The sequence below is a fragment of the Dasypus novemcinctus genome, chromosome 1 (genome assembly GCF_030445035.2).
Source record: "Dasypus novemcinctus isolate mDasNov1 chromosome 1, mDasNov1.1.hap2, whole genome shotgun sequence".
Taxonomy (NCBI): domain Eukaryota; kingdom Metazoa; phylum Chordata; class Mammalia; order Cingulata; family Dasypodidae; genus Dasypus; species Dasypus novemcinctus.
Genome location: NC_080673.1, coordinates 67398030 through 67422190, shown reverse-complemented (window position 1 = coordinate 67422190; position 24161 = coordinate 67398030). Strand labels below are relative to the sequence as shown.

At 39.9% G+C, this 24161-nt stretch overlaps 1 protein-coding gene across 1 annotated transcript in view; it reads right to left on the bottom strand.

The window, feature by feature from the left end:
* Positions 1-24161, bottom strand: part of SCLT1 (sodium channel and clathrin linker 1) — a 289648-nt gene that overhangs the window by 64582 nt on the left and 200905 nt on the right. Inside the window, exon 18 of the mRNA XM_004466256.4 lies at positions 7737-7933. Within this exon, the coding sequence (XP_004466313.1) occupies positions 7737-7933 (197 nt within the window). The remainder of the gene's footprint in view (positions 1-7736; positions 7934-24161) is intronic.

The window sequence follows — 24161 nt, the reverse complement described above, 5'->3', positions numbered from 1 at the left end:
TCAGGCAATATAAATTAAAATGAAACACATCCACTATCATTAAGGGATTTATTATAACTATTGGGAGTCATTGTGTAGTTAGCTTGTGTGCACAAGTTAAATATATAAAACAGCATAAATCAAGACATCCAAGAAAAATGTTACAGGAATTTAGAACAGGTTAGAGATAACAATAATTATAAATATTTCTCAGTAAAACATATAAATAGGCACAATGAATGCAATATGTTTATGTGTCTCTATACCATCTATACCATAAATAGCCTCATTTCAGTTTCAGTTAACTTCAGGTTCTGCCACCAAAGAGTAGGCTGCTAACTTAGGTAAAGACTGCTTTCAGAGTTTTTGGATTTTGGAATTGAAGATACTGGATGTGGACCTGTATAAATGATTTTTTAACATTGATATAAAGCTTATATTCCATACTCCAATTTTTTCATATGTCTCAATAATGTTCCTTTGAGTCTTTTCTCCTCCCATCTTAATACCATCCAGGATCATTGTCTCTTCAGTTATTCTTTTTTTTTTTTTTTAATTGTGGGAATATATATACAAAATAAATTTCCCATCCCAACCACTCCCAAACACAACATTCAGTGAGATTAATTACAGTTGCAATATCATGGTACCCTCACTGCCTTCGTTACTAAAACTTTTCCATCTTCCCAAACAAACTCTATGTGCATTATGCATTATGCATATATACCTCGTTCCCCCTGCCTGCTACCTCTGGCAACCTGTACTCTAATTTTCTGTCTCTAGGAGCTTGCATATTCTGATGTTTTCTTTGTAGTTACTATGGGGCTTAAATTCAACATCCTAAATCTAAACAATCTCCTTTGCTTTGATACCAATTTAACTTCAATAGTATACACAAACTATGTTCTTACACTCCTCTGCTCCCCCACCTTTATGTAATTCTCATCACAAATTACACATTTATACAGAATGAGTTCCAAACCACTGAATTATCGTTACAATTTATGCATTTGCTTTTCAGAGTCAGTAGGAAGTAAAAAGTGGAGTGACAAACCAAAAATACAATAGTGCTGACATTTATATTTACCCATGTCATTACCCTCACTGGAGATCTTTATTTCTTCATGTGGCTTTGATCTATTGTTCTTTACTTTTTTTCATTTTAAAAAATTGTACTGAAGTATATCATGCATAAATGAACACACATAAACAATAAGAGTATAGTGAAAGTTGTGAACTTACAAAACAAACATGCATATCATCATGCAGGACTTCCATACATCACCTCACCACCAACACCTTGCATTGTTGTGAAACATTTGTTACAAGCTATGAAAGAACATTATCAAAATATTATACTCACTATAGCCCTTATCTTATATTTGGTGTCTTTTTCCCCAAACCCACACTATTATTAACACCTTGTATTAGTATTATATAATTGTTATAGTTCATGTTAGAATGTTCTCATATTTGTTCTGTTAACAACAGTCCATCATCCACCACAGATTTCACAATTTTATACAGTCCCATGCCTTGTTTAATCCATTCAAAATTAGACTCAGTGGTTCTCATTTTTATAAGAGTTGTGCTGTCACCACCTCAGTCAATTTTAGAATGTTTTTTAATTACTCCAAAAGTAAAAATCCCATAGCCCTTTCTACCCCACTATTGTTGACGCTTAGAATTGATATCGTATCTTCTTTGCCATTGCTGCAAAATATTACGATATTAGTTTTAACCTGCAGAGCCTTCTTTAGCATTTCTCATAGAGCTGGTATGGTGGTGATGAACTCCCTCAGTTTTTGTTTGGGAATGTCTTAATCTCTTCCTCATTTTAGAAAGACAGTTTGTCACTTCTTGTTTAATAATATATATATATATTTTTTAGCACTTTAATTACACCATCCCACTGTTTTCTTGCCTCTATTTTTTTCCAATGAGAAACTGGAACTTAATCTTATTGAGGCTCCTTTGTATGTGACACATCGCTTCTCTCTTGAGGCTCTCAGAATTTTCTATCTTTGGCATTTGGCAGTTGGATTATAATATGCAATGGCTTGGGTCTATTTGGGTTTATCTTATTTAGAGTTTGTCAAACAGCTTAGACATGTATATTCCTGTCTTTGGTTAAATTTGGTAATTTTCAGTGGTTATTTCTTTGCACACTCTGTCCCTTTCTCTCTTCTCCTTCTTTGATTCCCACAATGCATATATGGGTACACTTGAGGGTATCTCACAGGTTCCTCAGATTTTGCTCGCTTTTATTCATTCTTTCCTCAATTGTCTTATCTTCAAGTTCCTGTTATTTTTCCTGTCAGCTCCAATCTGTTGTTGAAACCTTCTAGGGAATTTTTAGTTTGTTACTGTGGTCTTCAGTTCTATTTGGTTCCTTTTCATAATTTCCATCTCTTTATAGATACTCTGTGTTATCTACTGTTTTCCTAATGTCATTTAGTTTTTTGTTTATGCTTTCCTTTAGCTCTTTGAACATATTTAGGACCATTTTTTAAAAGTCTTTGGCATGCCTCAGGTTCGGTCCTCCTCATTGATGGTTTCTAATGCTTCTACTTTCTTCTTTGCCTGGACTTTCATGTCCTATTTCTTTGTATGTTTTGTAATCTTTTGTTGAAACATGGACATTTTGATATTTTAATGTGTCATCACTGGCATTTAGACTCTGAAGTGTCTGTTCCTCTCCCTCCCATGTTATGACAGAGATTTTCTTGAATGCCAGGAGCTAATTTTAAAAAAACACACAAACCAAACCAAAACAAAACAAAAAACACCTTTTTACCACTGCAAATGGTCTCCTTCAGGGTTTATTCATACAATAAGATTAGAGAATAGCTCCAAGTTAAAGTGAGGGGCCTCCCTGACCTTTCCTGTGCATAAATCTTAATCTTGGGCATATGTGAGGGTCTCCCTATAAATTTCTTTATTTACCTGGTTCTAAATATTGCTTCTTCCCCTGTAAAGTCTCCTCACTGGGTCACTGCACTGTATGTTCTATAGATAATAATTTCTTATCCCAAGCAGCAGAACTTGACTGTTCTCCCACAGCATTTTATAGATTTCTGTGAGCTGCACGCACAGGGTAATTCTGGGGTGGTGAGTCACATAGGCCACCACATAGATTAGGCCAGACATACATGCTTCTAGTATGTGCACAAGGGTTACTTTGCATCCTTAGGAACCAAGACCAGGGATATGCACCGGGATTACTGTCTGGCTCTATGCTGAACCAGTGAGGAGTGTGGAGAGGGGCCAGCCAGAGTGCCATGAGATACTTCTCCTTTCTGTCACATGGCAGGATAAAAAATGACTGAGCTCTCTCTTCTTGTGTTTGTCGCAGTGAATGTCTATTATATCAGACCCAGCAAGGAGGCAGGGACTCAGTCTGAGTCATGTCCAATGACTTAGTCAAATCAAAAAGCAATCTTATCAAATAAACTAATCAAAACCCCTCAGCTAAATTTAATTCAATCAAATGCTATCACATCTAGAGCAATAGATTAGTTTACAAACATAATCTTTCTTTTTTTGGGATTTATAAAATAATCTCAAACTGCCACACATGTAAAAGTCTTACACATCTTTTTTTTTGTCTTTATTTTTTTAATATTACATTTAAAAAAATGAGGTCCCCATATACCCTCCACCCACCCTCACCCCACTCCTCCCCCCATAACAACAATCTTCTCCATCATCATGAGACATTCATTGCATTTGGTGAATACATCTCTGAGCACTGCTGCACCTCATGGGCAATGCTTCACATCATAGCTCACACTCTCCCACATTCCACCCAGTGGTCCCTGCAGCACCACCCAGGACAACCCCAAGTCCTGAAAATGCCCCCACATCTCATCTCTTCCTCCCACTCCCTACCCCCAGCAGCCACCATGACCACTTTCTCCACACCAATGCCACATTTTCTTCGATTACTAATCACAATAGTTCATGAATAGAATATCAGTAAGTCCACTCTAATCCGTACTCTATTCCTCCATCCTGTGGACCTTAGAATGGTTGTGTCCACTCCACACCTATATCAAGAGGGGGCTTAGATTCCACATGGATGCTGGATGCAATCCTCCTGCTCTTACACATCTTTTGATGGGTTTATTCTTGGGAATTTGATGTTTTTTGATGCTACTGTAAGTTTTACTATTTTAAAATTTTTCTTATGGAAATGTTTGTTGTGGGTTTGTAAAAATACAATTGACTTTTGTATATTCATCTTATTTCCAGTAATCATTAATTTAATAATTAGTCTATAAATTATTTTGGAATTTCTACATAGACAATGATGTTGTCCATGAATAATTATTGCTTTCTTTCATTCTTTACAGTTTGTATAACTTAAATTTCTTTCTCTTGTCAGAGTACACTGATTAGGACTCCCAGTAAAAAGATAAATGGACATGGTAATAGTGGACTTTGTCATTTTCCGAATTTTCAAAGGAAAATTCCTAACGTTTTGCCATTAAGAATGTTTGCTGTAGGATACCTTTACTAAATTAAGGAAATTCTATTCTTCATTTGCTAAGAGAATTTTTAAAAAATCATTAGTGGATATTAAATTTCTGCATTTTATGATTTTTCTCTTTTAATAAGTTAATGTGATAAATTAAATAACTTTATTTTTAATGTTATATCATCTTTGCATTCCTGGGAAAAGCCAAATGGTAGTCATGTATTTTTTTGGTTATTGCTAGTCCTTTAATTATCTTAGTAGGTTCTTTTTATAATCCATGTAACATTTTTAGTTGTGCAAGTTTGGTCCAAATTGCCTAGCTCACTTATCTCTGCAAGCAGAAGTTGGCTTTATCTCTTGAATTCATTCTAAACACATTTTCATTCCTGTACTCCACCACCATGTGGTACCAAATTGAAAGTTTAGAAGTCCTTAGCTTACTCAGCCAATCAGTAGTATTTTATAAAATATAGTGATTAGGAGCACATTCTTTTTTTTTTTTTTTAAAGATTTGTTTATTTATTTAATTCCCCCCCCCCCCCCCCCCCGGTTGTCTGTTCTCTGTGTCTATTTGCTGCTGTCTTGTTTCTTTGTCCGCTTCTGTTGTCGTCAGCAGCACGGGAAGTGTGGTCGGCACCATTCCTGGGCAGGCTGAGAAGCACATTCTCTTTATTCAAACTCCCTGATTTTGAAACCAGGATCTATTACTTCACTAGCTATGTGACCCTGAACAAATCCCTTAACCTCTCTGGGCCTTAATTACTCTACTTGTAAAATGTAAAAGATATCAGCATCCACTTTGTATAGGGTATTATGAGGATTAATTAGTAAGTACATGCGAGTTGCTTAGAACAATGCACACATTAAGCACTACTAATATATATGACTTATTAATAGTGCTTATTCATGCCCTTTCTGATTTTTTTTTTTTTACTCTTTGGTCTTGATTCATACTTCTTTGAGCACTTTTTCTCAGTTCCTTTCATTGGAGTTTTTGTATTCCAAATTTAAAATTTTAGAACTCAGTCCCCATTTCTTTATCTATATTTGTTGGTGGCAGTTTGAGATTACTTATAAATCCCCAAAAGAAAAAGATTCTATTTGTAAACTAATCTATTTTGGGTGTGATACCCTTTTATTACATTGGATTCAGTTGAAAGGCCTTTGATTAAATTACCTGTTAAGATTAGGGCTTTGATTCAACCATGTCAGTAAGGTGTGACTCAGGTTAAATCCCTGCCCCCTTGGAGAGCCTATATAAATGGACACTCACTCAAGAAGGCACATAGGAAGAGAGAGAGAAAGAGAGAGCTCTACAGGTGCCACAGGAGAGAACTTGGTCATGAGACAGAAGGAGAAGGCTCAAATAGCTAAAGCCCCGGGATGAGAGACCAGGCAGAGCTCAGTAACTATCTTGCTTCAACATGTGGTAACAGACTTTGGTAAGAAAGCAACCTTGAGCTGGACTCCCAAGGGCCTTGTAACTGTAAGCTTTTACCCCATATAAATAACCTTTACAAAAGCCAACAGATTTGTGGTACTTTGCATCAGCACCCCTTTGGCAGACTAATACATTCCCTTTCTACATGTTTACATACCATAGCTTTAAACATCATGTGTAGGTTGACTCCCAAACTTATAGCTGTCCCTTGAACTCGACTTACAAACTGATTAACTGATATGCCCATTTAAGTGTCTTTTAGGTGCTCATACTTAACATGGGCAATAACAAACTTTTTTTCCCAATTCCCAGTGATTCAAACCCTAGTGGAAACTGCCCTCATCTTACACCTGTTCTATTAGAGTGAGGTATCCCTTTTCCCTTCTACCTTTGCCTCCTACAGTCTGTTCTTCAATCAGCAGTTAAAGCCATCTCTTGACTGTTAAGTCTCATGGGTATCACTGCTCAAAACCTCTTTTGTTTTTTTAAAGATTTATTTATTTTATTTATTCCTCTCCCCTTCCCACACCCCCCCCCCCAGTTGTCTGTCTATTTGCTGTGTGTTCTTCTTTGTCCACTTCTGTTGTTGTCAGCGGCATGGCAATCTATGTTTTCTTATTGTTGCATCATCTTGTTGTGCCAGCTCTCTGTGTGTGCAGCACCATTCCTGGGCAGGCTGAACTTTCTTTCACGCTGGGTGGCTCTCCTTAAGGGGCGCACTCCTTGCATGTGGGGCTCCCCTATGCGGGGGACACCCCTGCGTGGTATGGCACTCCTTGCGCGCATCAGCACTGTGCATGGGCCAGCTCCACACGGGTCAAGGAGGCCCGGGGTTTGAACCGCGAACCTCCCATGTGGTAGACAGATGCCCTAACCACTGGGCCAAGTCCGCTTCCCTGCTCAAAACCTCTTGTAGCTTCCATCTCTTTCAGCATATAATCTTAAATCCTTATCAGGCAAAGGTCCACAAACTTTTAAAAAAAGGGTTATTATACATTCTAGGTTTTGCAAGCCAAACAGACTCTACCACAACTATAAAACATTTAGATGCTACTGAGGCAGGTTAGTATAGAGAATGAAGGAAGGCGCCTGGGGCCAGGCAGAGAACATGGCCATAAGACCCTGCCCAGAAACCTCCTAAGGGGAAGACATCTACTAAAGTACAAAGCCAGAAAGACCCCAGGAGACCCTGGCCACAAGGTCACATTTGTAAGTCTTTTCAGGGTCAAGGAAAGCCCCTGATACCTCCAAACAACAGGTCTCCCCATTGGTCCTGAGAGCTAGCACGTGGGGATCATAAGGCAACCAGAACAGCAAACAGCTGGGGCCCTTCCGCAATATTAAGAAGGGGGGGAGGAAAGATCTTAAAAGGCCTAATACAGGGCCCATGTGCCACATTTACTCTGCAGCATGCCTACAATCCATGTCTAGGATTGTGTAGTCTTGTTTCTTAATAAACTCTTTACTCCCTTGCCTACACTATGGCGTACCCTTAAATTCTTTTATGTGATATAGCCAAGAACCTAGAGGCCCAGAACCCAGAGTATTCTGTTAACACTGTATCTATATGCAAATAATATTAAGATTCTAAACTGCATGTTCAGCAAAAAAAAAAATCATTGTATCTTGTGGAATGTGCATATTTATAAATATATACAACATTAGTTTTAGTTTAGAATGGTTAATATCTTTCATAGCAGTTCAATAACATTAACTGGATAAAAAATAAGTACAAGGTCCAGAAGTATATATATTTTAAAAACAATTATGGTGATGACATTAAATTGTAGGCAATTTCTTTTGTAAAACACAGCAAACAATTAACAGTGTACTTACTTTAGATTACTGATCCTAATTTCTGCACTTTCAGAAAGTTTCTTTGTTTCTTCTTTCCACCGGTTGGTTGCCTTTTGTTGAGTCAGTAAGAGATGCCTCAGTTCGACAGTGGAATTTCGATTACTGTCTTCCAATTCTCTCAGTTGAACTTCAAACCCATGTTCCTTTATTGAAAATTCATGTTCCATTGTACTTATCTGAGGAATAAAATGAACACAGTGTCTCATTTTTGTTTTGTTATTTTAAGAGCTATACTGATCAATGATACACACAAAAGGAATCATTCATAGTGTTGTATAAGGCATAAAGAAGTCTGGATGAGAAATTTATGTAAGAAATTAACTTTGCAATTTGTCTTAGTACACAAAAGAAGACTTACATTATAATGTAAATTTAAGAAAATTATGATGGATTATAATATTTGCAACATTTCCCTGCACAACTTCCAATGTCAGTAAAAAAAAAGTTTATCATCTAACGCAAAACTGTTCTCTTTACTCTTAATTTGTTGCTAGAATCCATACCAAGTGGTCATCCTCTCAGTAAGAGTTAAGTTGTTATTCATGCCACTTTTGATTTATATAATAAATTTCCCATGGTCTTTCAAAAGGCTTTGTAAAGTCAAAGAAAATTATACACAAGAATTCCTTTACTACTTCTAATGCAGTATCAAAGAATGACGTATAATTTTTCAAGGAAAAAAATACAAATAATGATTTTCAGAATCTCATATGGAAATGTTTCTATATATTTCTAGGTAACCCATGTCATTATACTAAAAACACCTTAATGCAGAATGAATACAAAATGTTCTTACAATAATTTTATAATAAGGAATTTGGTTGGCTATGTTCCCAATTCCTCTAATATATCCTCTAACTCCTTGGACTTCCCTGAGTGACTGGAGTGTTTGTTATTTATGGTGCCTCCCCACTTCCACAAGATAATTCAAGCTAAGGAAATGACAAGGGGTGGGGGCTAGCCACACCTGTAGTTTTAGGGTGGGTTCTGGCTATGCCATTAAGACCAACCACGGTGATAGCCTGACCTCCAGGGGCAGGGAGGGAGACTGATATGGTCACTGATCCAATTGGTTTTGCCAATGTAATGAAACATCAGTGAAAACTTTGAACAATGGAGGTTGGTTGAGCTTTCCTGATTGGTAACACACATGGATTTGCTGGGAGGGTGACATGAATGTCCTGACTCCACCGGGAGAGGACAAAAGAGGCTTTGCGCTTGAGACCCTCTTAGACCTTGCCCTATGTTTCTTCTTTTGGCTCCTTCTTATTTGTATAATAAAATTTTGCTAAAACTTTGATATAATAAAACTTTATAAATATGCATAGTGCTTACCTGTCTTCTATGAGTCATTCTAGTGAATTATCAAAACTAAGTGGGTGGTTGGGAACCCCCAAATTTGTAGCCAGCTAGTCAGAAGGGTGGTTGACTTGGGAACCCCTGAATTTGTGGCTGATATCTGAATTGAGAGCAGTCTTGTGGAGGACTGTGCCCTTAACTTGTGCAGTCTACACTATGTCCGGATTGTGTTAGAACTGTATCACCATACTCTAGCAGCCTTCCTTGACTAGGGTTCAGAAAGATAACTAAGCCCTAATGCCCTAAGGCCTCCAACATATGTAATGAATGACCTCTCACATGCATCTAAACTGAACTACCTATGTTCAATCTTTGGAGCAAATGAGAAAACAGTTAAAGGAATCACATTTTGTGTTCTTTGTTTCAAATTAAGAGCCCTGTTGGAGAAAGGCTGCAAGGTCTTCTGACTTCTTTGGTGATCGCCAGGCCTTCTTTACATTACTACACTAAAGAAATATAAAGAATTCTGATCTTATGATATTTTAAAGCAAAGTATTTTAAAAACAGCCACAGTTGGCTTGGTTTCTAGTAATTCATTAACTATGGCTATTTTCAAAGTAAAAAAGGAATGAGTAAGGGAATCAACTTCCCCAATTTCCAAAAACTAAATGAAACCCAACAGTGGCAAAATCTATTACTCATGGAGGAAATCTGCAAACCTCTTGTCCTCACCAACCCTGATAAATGCAACATGCTTCCTAAAATTCTTAAATTTGCTACTCAGTAGGTATACAAGTGGAAATTTAAGACTTTAAGAATACAGATACAATCGTGGATTTATTTCTTTTGTTTAGTATTACTGTGCAAGCATCCTAAGGCTGTTTCACTCTTGCTATTTCAATAATTTTTGAATTACTGGATTCTGTAAATTTAGATTTGAATCTGCTTCTCCTCCTTTCCTGCCTCAATTTCCAGTTTCACTGAAGAAGCCATGTTCTGACATCTTGGATGGAAAACAAAAATTCCAGTTACAATATCTGTCTCTGCCACCCTTTTACACACATATTGAAAACTGACCTATGTCTCCATTCTGTTTCAGAACTTTGCCTGTCTAGCATCACTTCTGGGAAAATCATAACTGGTGACTGCCCACTTCTCCAAGCTTGTGATGTGCCACTCTTCCTTTATGTTTCTTTGTTTCAGCCACATTGCCCTCTCATTCTTTGGTATTTTTCACATATTCTTTTCACTTGGGTATTTTTCACTTTTCCTAGAATAATATTTCCCCATCTGCTTATCTTAGGTATTTCTATTCAACTTCCAAAACTTAGTTCAATTATTGCTTCTCCAGGGAAATTTTCTCTTACTATCTATCTAGACAAAGTCGGTTCTCTCTGTTAAAAGCTTTCATAATGTCCTATATTTTTCCTGAAGAACATTCATTAGTTTTAAATTATATTGATATGGGCCGTATGTGTATTCAAGAATGATATGGTCTGTGTGTGTATTCAAGCTTGCCTAGTTTCCAGAAAGCCCCCAAGCCCTGAGAAACCTAAACTTAAAGCTTTTGTGCAAAATGCTTCTTAACCCCGCCCCTCCCATACTCTCTGTATAAAAGCAACCTAAAAGACTGGCTTGGAGCTCGGTTTTTGGACTCAAGTCTGCCAGGCCTGGCTGGCTGTAATAAACTTCCTTCCCAAGGTCTCAAGTCCTGGCTTTCAATACCACAATCATAGAATCTTCCTTGATGCCAGAACATTTCTGGGGGCTTGTCTGGGATCACTGAGAAAGCCACAGAGAGTAACATTTAGTTGCCCCTCTTGGATCCCCTGCAGAAACCAGGAGGGTCCAGGTAGACCCCTACCCAAGGCGCCCCTGGACTCTTTTAGTCCAGTTTAAGGTAGTGGACTCTGCCGAGGCTCTCCCGGGGAACCAAGGGCACCGAAAAGTATGGAGGAGACCCTGAGAATGAAGTAGAGGAACACCACATGTCAAACAGGTAAGTCCCCCAGGGGCATAGTGTAGGGAAAGCCTGACACTGGAAGTCATAAGGAGAGCCTGATGATCTCACAGGAAGACCCGAGTACTCCCAGGAGGGGAGGAAACCATCTTCTCCAGGTCTGAGAAAGAAAGGGAAAGAGGGTGGTTGTGTGCATGAGATTGAGAAGTGAAAACATGTGAGACACAAAGAATCTTTGCGGGCAAGTGAGGAGTCCCAATTCATGGTTCCACAGTGACCTCATATATGGTGAGAGGCAGTGGAGGAGCTCTGTTAAGGGCCCTTCATCCAGACGGGGGTTTATACTGTCCTGCCATATTAACAGGGGCTCTAAGTCCCCGCTAGGGGAGCGGCCAGAGACAGACGAAGAGAAAGGCTGAAAGTGTGTTGCACAGTGCCGACACAGGGCGGGAACATGGGAAACACACAAAGTAGGACCTGCTGGGTTGCATGCTGAAAAACTATCCCCAAGTGTTCCATGGGAATGTATATGGCGTAAGGTTCCAACAAGGAAGACTCAGGACCCTTTGTGAGCTAGAATGGCCAACTTTCGGCATGGACTGGCCCCTAGAGGGCACCTTTGTCCCTGGATCATCCATTAGTCTATGATGTGGTAACTGGAAAACCAGGGCACCCTGGCCAGTTTCCATACATTGATGCCTGGCAGGACACTGTGAATCAAAGCCTGCCATGGTTAAAGAAATGTATGACTGAAGAAGCCAAGATCTGCCTAATATAAAGGCCCAGGGTGCCATCCAGGGAACCAGGTCAAACAAGCACCTTACCATAGGTCTAGAAAAAATAAGCTCAAAATCTAGTCCCGACCCACCCATTCTGAAGGGGCCAGACAAAGATGACCTCCCATCTTCTTATGCAGTTACCCCTACCATGCCAGTGCCAAGGAGTGAAGATGAGGTGCCTTCTCCAAGTAGCACAGCCTCATCACCTCCGGAGCCACCGTCTCCACCAACCTTGTCTCCCAGTGGCATAGTGTCGACCTCCCAGGCACAATTGCTGACAGTCAGTCAGGAAAGAGCCCCTGAAAGATGACAACACAGACCATGGGAAGTCTTGGAAACAGGTGCAGCAGGGAAGAGGGCTGATCTACAGCTACTTCTCCGTGAAATCTGAGCTCTATTTTATTACGATGCCGATGGCCAGGTCCAAGGAGGAAACTGAACATTTGTGTGCCAACCTTTCACTACCACCGACCTCTTTATCTGGAAAAGTCACACTCCATGATACTCAGAGAAGCCTCAGGCCATGAGAGATCTCTTCCAGTCCATCATACAAACCCACAAACCCACCTGGGCTGACTGCAAACAACTCCTCATGACCTTACTCAACTTCGAGAATGTGGGTCACACAAAGAGCCTTAACCTGACTCAAAGAGCACCCATCTGTGGGAATCCTGGACAGTGACCAATATGCCTGCACACAGTTTCCAGATGAGGACCCCCAATGGGATCCCAATGCTGCGACCAAACTCAACCAACTAGAAACCTTCCAGAGGCCCTTAGTTGAAGGGTTCAGGGCTGGGAGCTGAAAAGCAGTAAACATGGCCAATACCACTCAAGTCCTACAGACTCTTGATGAAAGTTCTGCTCAGTTCTACAGCAGTTATGTGAGGTATTCAACCCGGACATCCCTGAGAGCCGAACGATGGTTAACACAGCATTCGTGACTCAAGTGCAGGCCAACATTTGAAGAAAACTGCAGAAATTAGATGGGTTCACTGGTATGAACATCTCCCAGCTCATGGAGGTGGCCATCAAGGTCTATGTCAACAGCATCATAGAGACCAAGAGGCAGGAAAACCAGAAAATGAAAAAGAAAGCAGACCTTCTCGTAGCTGTAGTAGTCGAAAGAAGCAACCCCATGTCAAGGAGTATGAACTGGGATGCTGTTGCCCCAAGGAGGGGCTTCCCACCCTAGTATGCACCAAATCAATGTGCATACTGCAAGGAGGAAGGGCACTGGAAGCAGGAGTGCCCCAACATACTGCTCAACACCATCACTTCCAAGAAGGCAGCCAGAACATTGGCCAGGAAAGCAAATGAGGTACCACAAACTAATCCCTGGGCTCGCAGGAATTTGAAAGGAAAACTTATGAATCAACTCATTGGACTTGCAGGAATAGAGGGCTCTGATGAGGACTATTGGGACAGACCCAGTTTCTACTCTCTCGGCCCCATGGAGCCGATGGTTGGAGTCTGAATTGGGGGCCACACCATACATATGATGGTTGACACTGGAGCCCAACACTCTCTGATGACCAGGCCAGTCAGGCCATTGTCAAAAAGGCCATTATCATAGGAGCAACTGGTAGAAGTACCCAGCAGCCCTTCCTCTAAGCCAGACCCTGAATATTGGGGGTAAAGAAGGCACATATGAGTTCCTGTATATTCCAGAATGTCCAGTCCCCCTCCTGGGTCGGGACCTGCTACCTAAACTACAAGGGCAGATTTCCTTTGATGCCACAGGCCAATCCACACTAACACTTGAAACACTGAGGTTTCCAATGGTGGTACTAACCCTTCTGCTACTGGAAGAATGGAGACTGTTCTGCCTCACTGAAGGCAGCCAATCCACACCTGTATTGCTTCCCTTTGAAGATGTGCCCAAAGTATGGGCAGAAGGCAACTTGACAGGGATGGCATATGCCATTCCCTCAATTATTGTTGAAATAAAGCCCAATGCCAGCCCAGCAAGCATAAAAAAATATCCCATTCCATGGGAGGTGCAAGAAAAAATCCGGTTACATATTCAAAGGTTGCTGAATGAAGGCATATGGAGGCCGTGCCATTCCTTGTGGAATACCCTGCTCTTCCCAGCCAAAAAGGTCAATAGGGATTACCACCCGTTCCAGGACCTGTGAGCTGTCAACTCAGCTGTACTGACCCTGCACCAGGTGGTCCTCAACCCTTACATTCTCCTCAGCTTGATACCCTCACTGGCAGCCGACTTTACATGCCTGGACCTCAAGGAGACTTTCTTCTGCATTCAGGTGGCACCCGGAAGTCAACTGATCTTTGCTTTTACATGGGACAATCCGAGCTCTGGTGAAAAGCAGCAACTCACCTGGACACAGCTCCCTCAAGGATTCAAAAATGTGCCCACAATTTTTAGACAAGCCCTGGCCAATGGTCTTAAGTCTTTTGAACTGAAAAGCCATAACTGTTTCCTTCTCCAATATGATCTCATCCTTAGAAGTCCCACCTACCAAGACTGTGCCAGTGGAACCCATGCTCTCTTAGAGCAATTGCAACTAAAGGGTTTACCGAGTGTCCAAAAGGAAGGTCCAAATATGTCTGCCTCAAGTCAAATGTCTGGGTTACAGGATAGCACAGGGGCTCTGCAAATTGGGACCTGAAAGAAAAGAGGCAATCTGCAGCCTCCCTGAGCCCAACACCTGCTGAAGGCTATGAGAATTCCTTGGAGTGGCCCAATTTTGCTGCACTTGGATCCCTAATTTTGGGTCCTCAGACACCCTTTGTACAAGGCTACAAAGGGGGGAGATTGTGAGCCCCTGCTCTGAGAGAGTCCACAGAAAAATGCTTTCACCACTCTCAATCAGGCCCCACTGGAAGCACCAAGCCTTGGGCTTCCAGATCTCGGTAAACCATTCTACCTCTATGTCCATAATCACCAGGGCATCGCAGTAGGAGTACTCAGTCAGTACCTGGGTTCCTGGCAAAGACCTATAGCCTACCTGTCTAAACAGTTGGATACTGTAGCCCAAGGATGGCTCTCATGTCTGTAAGCTGTGGCTGCTGCAGCAATACTAACAACAGAAGCCATAAAATTAACTCTTGGGCAACCTATGATTGTTCAAGTTCTGCATGCAGTAGTTACAGTCTTAGAAGCCAAAGGAACACACTGGCTCACCAACAGCTGCCTGGTCAAATATCAAACCTTACTATATGAAAACCCATCTGTTCAACTGGAACTCATGAAGACCCTGAACCTTTTACTCTCCTGCCTGTTGAGCCAGGAACTCCTACCCAGAGCTGTCTCAAAACATTATAAGAAGTATATTTCAGCAGGCCAGATCTTTAGGACCAGTCATTGTCCAACCTTGACATGGAATTCTTCACAGATGGGAGTAGCTTTGTCCAAGGAAATTACCAACAGGCTATGCCGTACTAACCTCTGAGTCTACTGTAGAAGCCCAGCATCTCCCAGACAACACCTCAGCACAGAAGGCCGAATTCATTGCCCTCACCTGGGCCCTACAACTTGCAGATGGAGCCAGGGTCAACATCTATAGACTCCAAATATGCCTTATTAATCTTGCATGCACACGGAGCCTTGTACAAGCAAAAAGGACTCATCAACTCAGGAGGCAGAGACATTAAACATGGCACACAAATTCTTGAATTACTGGAAGCAACTTGGAAGTCTGCCAACGTGGCCATAATCCACTGCAGAGGACACTAAATGGGCCATAGCCCCATAGTCCAAAGAAACCGGAAAGCAGAAGCCTAAGCAAAAAGGGCAGCATGGAAGGTACAGCCACCCAAAAGCCTACCTGTAGCCCTCATCCCCATGCCTCCCCAGTCTCTAAATTACTGAAAACTCCAATTTATACAACCAACCTTGTCCCTCAACCCTTAAATGACCAGTGACCACAGTACACTCAGGCTGAAAAAGAAGGATCTTTGCTGAAAACAGAACCCAGGGAATGGATGGATGGTGGACACTGCCTGATCACAGAATAGTTGTACCCCAGATACTAGCTACAACCATAGTACAAGACTACCACAAAGGCTCTCTTAGGGAAAACTCAGAGAAGTATTGGGAAGATTCTTTTACATTCCAAGTCTGGCTGCTACAGCCTATGCTGTATGCCAGCGGTATGTGACATGTGCAAGAAAAAACCCTCACCAAGGACCCAAGGGAGCCCCAGGAATCCAGCAAATCAGCAAAATACCTCTCGAAGCTCTAGTAGTTGATTTCACCAAAATGCCATGATCCGGAAGCTACAAGTACCTTTTAGTCCTTGTTTGCACCTTTTCTGGGTAGGTGGAATCCTTCCACACTTGAACTGAGAAGGCTGAAGAGGTAGCCAAAGTCCTACTTAGGGAAATCATCCTCACTGTGGGCTACCCCTCTCAGCTGACTCTGACAATGGACCTGCCTTCATCTCTGAGGTCACCCAAAATGTTGCCAAAGCACTGTGCATCCAATGGAAACTGCACACTCCTTACTGCCCTCAAAGCTCAGGAAAAGTAGAATGAATGAACCGCACAATAAAGACTTATATTGTCAAAATATGCCAAGAAACTGGACTAACATGAGTGCAAGTGCTTCCCAGTGCCTTCTTCCAAGTCTGAGCCAGCCCAAGCTGGAAGTTAGGCCTAACCCCTTATGAAATCCTCTTTGGGAGGCCCCCCCGCTTAATCTGAAGTATAGTAGGGAGCCTCAGAAAAGAGGAAACTTATCAATAGCTCAGCAAATGAAAAACCCTACAAAACCTGCATCACTGGGTCCAAGAAAGGACCCCCATTAGCCTAAGCAGCTTCGTTTACCCATACCAACCACAAGATGCAGTCTGGGTCAAAGACTGGAAAGCCGCTCTGCTAACTCCTCGATGGGGAGGACCCTATCTTGTCATTCTATCAATCCCCACTGCAGTTAAAGTAGCAGAGATCACCCCATGGAAACACCATAGCCAGGTCAAATGAGCTGCCCCACAGTCCTGGACCTGCATTCTGGATGAGCACAACCTAACCAAACTCATCTTGCAAAAGAACGGAATGCCGAGCTCTGCTCCAATCACACCCTGGAAGCTGATCAATGCATAGCTGAAGATTGAGGACAGAACACCAAGCTCTGCTCCAGTTACTCCCCAGAAGCTGATTGGTCTACACACAACTGAAAATCAGGAGTCCAGTCCAACCTCAGTTAGAAATGTCCCATTGCCTGCTCCCCCTAATTCTGGCCCTGACCATCTCCTGGTCCCGGGTAGGCACCTCAGAGTGTGAGCCATGTATGCAACAGGTATGGAGAGGGGCCCATGTCAACAATATGTTAATATACTATAGCCATTACACCTGTAAGAGCCATATACCACCTGCCAATTTCAGGGAGTCTCTTATAGTGTCTGTAACATAGCTGGTCAAATAATTTGCTTTGACCCCAAAGCCCCAGCAGTCTCCTGTCAGTGGGAAATAAGAGTGTCTAATCAGTATGGAAAGCTGCTTAATTCTACCCCCATCACTAGCCCAAATCAAGTTTCCCTCCTATTCAACACCTGTCAAGCTATAAACTCTGGTAAATGGAGCAATTGTGGAGGCCTCAGCTGGGAGTGAGAGTATACTTATAGTGATAAGTATTTGTGTCATCTGAACAGCACATGTTCCCGAGAAATCAAACAGACTTGTCAAATGCTAAGCCAGTTCTATTGCCCTATGTCACACGGGCAAACTGGCACTGAAACGGGGATGTCTGGTGTGTGCCCAGCAAAGGGCATAAAGTCATCCTCAGCAAAGGAATGACACCACCCAACTGTCCCCCCGGACAATGTAACCCCTTAAACCTTACCATTGTAAAAACCTCTGCTGAACTCAAAAGAGGACTTGAGATGGGATTCCTCATTTACAGTTAAAGTAGACCCAGGGGTCTACATCTGGGTCTGGTATTGTAAAGCCCACTCTGTGTTCCACTCCTTCTATGAAGAGATAGAAAAGCCCTTTTCCATTCCGCATGTCGGAAAAAACCTCTTCATAAGCTTAGCTGAAACTATAGGAGCAACCCTAAATGTCTCCTCATGCTATGAATGTGGAGGCACTGATATGGGAGACCAATGGCTCTGGGAAACTAGGGAAATCAGCTACAGCCAACTACATAATGAAACTGGCCTCCCGGTAGTCCCTCAAGATGGTGTGTGGGCCTTGCAAACTTCTGTCATTGGAAGATACTGTGCTTCAAGGGTATACCTTAACTCCTCTATACCTGTCAGAAACCTAATATGTACAGGGGGAAAATTTCAAAATCACACCACCAATAGAACAGAGCTCTGGGGAAAGTGGAATGAATCTGACCTCATTCTCATAAACTGTACTTTCCCCAAATTAATTGCAGTATGGAACTCCACTGCAAGAGGCTCCTTTACTGCCCTTAATGGTCTGTACTGGATTTGTGGGAAGGTTGCATTATGAGAGCTTCCCTAAAACTGGTGTGGCATGTGCATGCTTGGTACAATAAAGCCTTCCTTCTTCCTAATTCCCTTAAAGGAGGGAGAAATGTTAAGCCAACATGTGTACCAGGAAATAAAAAGGGAAAAAAAGAGCTGTTACCTCCTGAGCAGATAATGAATCGTCCCCTAAATGTATAACCCAATATTATGGGCTGGCCACATGGGCAGAAGATGGCATGTGGGACTACCATTCCCCTGTTTACATGCTAAACCATATCATCCACCTACAAGCAGTAGTAGAAACAATAACAAATGAAACCACCCAAGCTCTAACCTTGCTAGCTCAGCAACAAACCAAATTCAGGAACATCATCCATCAAAACCACCTTGCTCTAGACTTTCTTTTGGCAACTGAAGGAGGAGTCGGCGGAAAATTCAATCTCTCTAACTGCTGTCTCAAATTAGACAGCACTAGAAAAGTTATTGAAGAGATTACAAACAAAATGGTAAAGGCTTCCCATGTTCTGGTGCAAACTTGGAATAGTTGGAACCCAGGTAATCTCTTTGGCGGGGTGGTAGTCAAAAGCAGAAACCTTCAAACATCTAGCAGGGATAGTTGCCTTCCTCGTAGGGGGAAGCACCATACTCTCTTGTCTCTTCCCCCTCATCATAAACAGGGTACATGCCCTAATAAATAGTAAAACACAAACAGTCGCCAAACTCATAGCCCCATATACATACCAGTCAGTCCAGGAAGACTCCAAAAATGGTGATGCTGAAGCTTAACAAATTTAAGCAGGCATCAAAGGGAGGAATGATATGGGCTGTATGTATATTCAAGAATGATATGGGCTGTGTGTGTATTCAAGCTTACCTAGTTTCCGGAAAGCCCCCAAGCCCCGAGAAACTGAAACTTAAACCTTTTGTGCCAAATGCTTCATAATCCCACTCCTCCCATACTCTCTGCATAAAAGCAACCTAAAAGACTGGCTCAGGGCTCAGTTTTGGCCTCAAGTCCACAGGGACCGGCCGGCTGTAATAAACTTCCTTCCTGAAGGAACATCTCGAGTCCTGGCTTTCAATATCGCGATCACAGAATCCTCCACGATGCCACCACAATATGTATAAAGTTTGCCCATATTCACACAAATTATAAGCTTTTAATGGCAGGGACCATATCTGTTTTGTGCACTATTTCATTCTCAGTACATACTACTTGAACATAGCAGAGTGCTAAAAACACATTTGAAGACTGAACAAATGATATCTTTTGGTGTCATTAATTCTGCCTTTAAACAAACTCCATTTTTCTTTAGCTAATTCAATTCTGACTACTAAAGTGGACAAGTCTGCATCACCCTTGAAAGCCTAATAAAGGTCTCAATAACTGGGTCTCCTGTTACTAAGGCCCACTTAAAAAAAATAAAAAGCAATAAAAACAAACCAACAAGCTCCTGCTAATGATGAAATTCAAAATATTGGGTAGGTGCTCTTCATCTGAATAGAACTACTTCAACACAAATAGAGAGCAGGGGTGCTAAAAATGACTCCAAGGCTCCACTTCCTAATTTTACATAATTATTATGAGGGCTATTTAGAATACAAAGAAATGGAAATCCTTGGCAGAAAGGAAGAGTTAGGAAAAAAGAAAGTTAGGGCTAGAAGGAATGCAGTGGCTTGAAAACTTTGTATGCTAAGGGTTCTCAGCCAACTGATGTCACATTATCTGTCTTGATTTTTTTCCCCAGCTCTTTTCAGTTAAGATCACATTCTTCTTCCATGAGGGAGGAAAGAAGCAAAGAGCGCAGCTCTAGGTTACTATGTTGTCAAAGAAAGAATCAGCTACAAAGCAGCAGCTTAACTGACAGCCATACTCTTCCAAAAAATAGAATTATAGCTATTTAGTTAGCTAAAAGGAGGTTTTGCCCCTTATTTACCAATGATTCTTATCTTAAGCTAAATGCAGATTTGGCAAAAAGGGAGCATTTTAGTGGGAACATATGGGGTAGACAAGCTTTTTGCAATCCTTTTGTTCTCTCAAACATTAGTTACTATTCTTCTGAACTGTTAAAAAGGGATCAAATGCTGTACCAGGTATGGGGAATTTATTGATTTTTCTGTTCCTGATTTTAAAAAACAACCCCCAAATATATGTATATTATAAAATTATGAAAAATACAAAAAGTTAAAAAGACAAATATGAGGTTTCAGTAATCTTACCACTCATAGATAAACACTTTTAGCTTCTATATAATTTTTTGAAAGAATTTTAAATTGAGATTACAGTGTGTGTATATATAATATATCTAATATTCTTATATCAACTGTAATAAATGTACCACTTCAATGCAAGGTGTTAATAAGAGGGGGTGGGATAATATGGGAACTCTATTTTCTGCATGATTTTTCTATAAACATACAAGTTCTCTAATAGTAATAAAAATAATTTAAAAAATGAGATTATACTGTATATAGGGTTATACATATATATATTTAACTTAGGACATAGAAATATAAATATAAATTATTTGAAAACATATTTTTTAATGACAGCTTAAAACATTATTTTAGGTTTATCATAATTTGTTTCTTTACTTATTTAGTAAATTTTACTAAACAAATAATTTGTATATAAAATTTAGTAAATTTTACTAAACAATTTAATTGTTCCTTTAGCTTATTTAGGTTTTTTTTTTTAAGATTTATTTTTATCCAACCCCCCCCCCCCACCCTGTTGTCTGTTCTCTGTGTCCATTTGCTGTGTGTTCTTCTGTGTCTGCTTGGATTCTTGTCAGTGGCACTGGGAATCTCTATCTCTTTTTGCTGTGTCATCTTGCTGTGTCAGCTCTCCATGTGTGCGGCACCACACCTGGGCAGGCTGCGTTTTTCTCACACAGGGCGACTCTCCTTAAGGGGCACACTCCTTGCACATGAGGCTCCCCTATGCTGGGGACACCCCTGTGTGGCATGGCTCTCCTTGTGTGCATCAGCACTGCGTGTGGGCCAGCTCACCACATGAGTCAGGAGGCCCTGGGTTTGAACCCTGGACCTCTCATATGGTAGGTGGATGCTCTATCAGTTGAGCCAAATCCACTTCTCAATTTAGGTTGAACAATGCTGCAGTGAACTTTTAAATTTATGAAATATTACAATTTTTTTTCTTATGACTGAATTTTAGATTCTTTTTAAATAAATGTGTACCATTTCATACTTTTGGCTACAGGGTATACGTACCCATTCATTTCATAGTACATTCACTCACAAAGATTACTTTGCAGTTAGTAATAATGAGTTTGAACTTTTAAAAGGCTGTTTACTGGCCATTCATTTTTCTTAGTTTGTGAATGCTGTTATGTGTCATAAATGTTTTTCTATTGTGTCACAAATGTTTCTTCTTTATTTCTAAAACTTCTTCTATAAATGGTCTTATTCCTTTATCATAGTTATTAAAACTATTTCCCCCAGGTATTTCTTTTAAACATATAAAAATATTTTAAACATTTAAAATTTTTATATACTCAGATCTATCATTTATTTTCCTTTGTAATTTCCTCCATTCTTTTCCTTTGCTTAGAACGTCTTTCCTCATCAGTTAAATATTCACCTAGTAACGTTTTATAGTATCATTAAAACTTTTAAGTTATTAATCCAGCTGAAGTTTATAAGATGAAATTCGTAGTAAGATAAAAGGATATAACATTTTTCACTAAAGTACACTGTTTTTTAAATTATGGAAATGATTTTGTATGGGAACTTTCAAACATACAAAAGAAGAAAATTACAATGAACTTCCATAAGTCCATGGATACCAACCTTGCTTCATCTAATTTCCTACTCACTTTCTTTTGCCAAGATATATCATTCTCTTCTTAAAATGAGTACATAAATCTTAAGGGCATAACTCAATTAATTTTTACATGCCTACCAACATAAAATCACCACCCAGATTTAAATACCTTAGGGAAATTCTCTTGCATGTCCTTTCAGTCAGTACTCATCCATCCAAAAGGTAATCCTATTCTGACCCTATCCTCATAGGTTATTACTCCTCTTCTACACACTCATATAATGATGTAATTGACTATAAGCCTTTTTTTTTTTAAGGTCTGGCTTCTTTGTTCAATGTTGTTTGTCAAGATTCTTCCACTATTGATTATAGACACAGTTCATTCTTTGTCACTGCTGTATTTCATTATATGAATTTACCACCATTTATTTATCCATTCTCATATTGATGGACATTTCAGTTGTTTTAAGTTTTTTGATATTAAGATTAAAGTATCTATGAATATTTTTGTACATGTTTTGGTGAACATGAACACTCATATTTATGGGATACGTAGCCAGGATTCTTGATATTGGATTTATGAATGTACAGCTTTAAAAGATATTGCTAAATAGTAAGTGTACTAACTTACATTTTGAACAGTACTATAAATCATCAAGTTCTCTATACCCTTATTAACATTTAATATTGCCAGGCTTTTAAATTTTAGCCATTCAGGTGGCTGTGCAGTGGTATTGCAACTAGTTTTTTAAAAATCAATTTTACTCATATATATTAATAAAGCATACAATCCGTCCAAAGTGTACAAGAGTATGTGATATAATCATATACTTGTGTATTAATCACTTCAATCATTATAAGAGCACTTTCATTATTCCAATAATAATAATAATAATAAATGAGAAATGACAAAAGCTCTAACTTGTAATAATCACCTCTTAGTCTCTCTCTGTTTTCCCCTTCTGTACACAGTTGCTATTCTGTTTCTGTTTAATTTATTTGTATTTATATTTTGCATAGATGGAGTCATACAATATGTAGTATCTTCTGTTTAGTTTCTTTCACTTAGTATATTTCTCTTTTTAAAAACCTTAATGGAAGATTATGAATATATTGCAATATAGTACTATCCATATTTTACTTTGGTTGTATTTATGCCTGATACTAAAATTTAGCAACACTAACAATGTTCCATTTCTTCAGTTTCAAAGAAAACCAGTGTTATATATGCAACACTACCTGTATCCATATTTCACATAAGGTTTCACTATACTGTACAGTCCCATGTTACATATTTTAGCTTTCCTTTTGGTAATATACATGACTTTAGAATTTCCCTTTCAACAACTGGCATACCCATATATTAGTATTGCTAGTTAAGAACATTATGATGTTTTCACCATTTCTATTCATTTCCAAAGATTTATAACCTCTTTACCAATTTTGCACAGCTTAACCCTCAGCTTCCCATTCTCTAACTTCATTCTATTTCCTAATGACCTACAATTCTAGTTATTAACTCTATGCATTTTTACAATTTATTTAGTTCATAACAGCACAATCATACAGTATTTGTACTTTTGGGTCTAGTTTGCTTCACTCAACATAATGTCCTCCAGGTTCATCCATGTTATCATATGCTTCGTAGCTTCATTTCTTCTTACAGCTGCTTGATAATCTATCGTATGTATACACCACAATTTATCTAAATCATCAGTTGATGGAACTTGGGTTGTTTCCATCTTTTGGCAGTTGTGAATAACGCTGCTAAGAACACTGGTGTGCAGATGTCTGTTCGTGTCACTACTCTCAGTTCTTCTGGGTATATATCTAGTAGTGGCATTGCTGAGTCACATGGAAAATCTATATTCAACTTCCTTAGGAACTGCCAAACAGTCCCCCATAGTGGCTGTACCATTCTACATTCCCACCAACAGTGAAAAAGTGTTCCTATCTCTCCATATTCTCTCCAATACTTGTAGTTTTCTGTCTTTTTAATAGTGGCCATTCTAATAGGTGTGAAATGATATTTCATTGTAGCTTTGATTTGCATTTCCCTAATCACTAGTGATGTTGGACTTTTTTATGTTTGTTTTTTTTTTTTTTTTTGCCCATTTGTATTTCATCTTTGGGCAAATGTCTATTCAAGGCATTGACACAGCTTTAAAATTGAGTTGC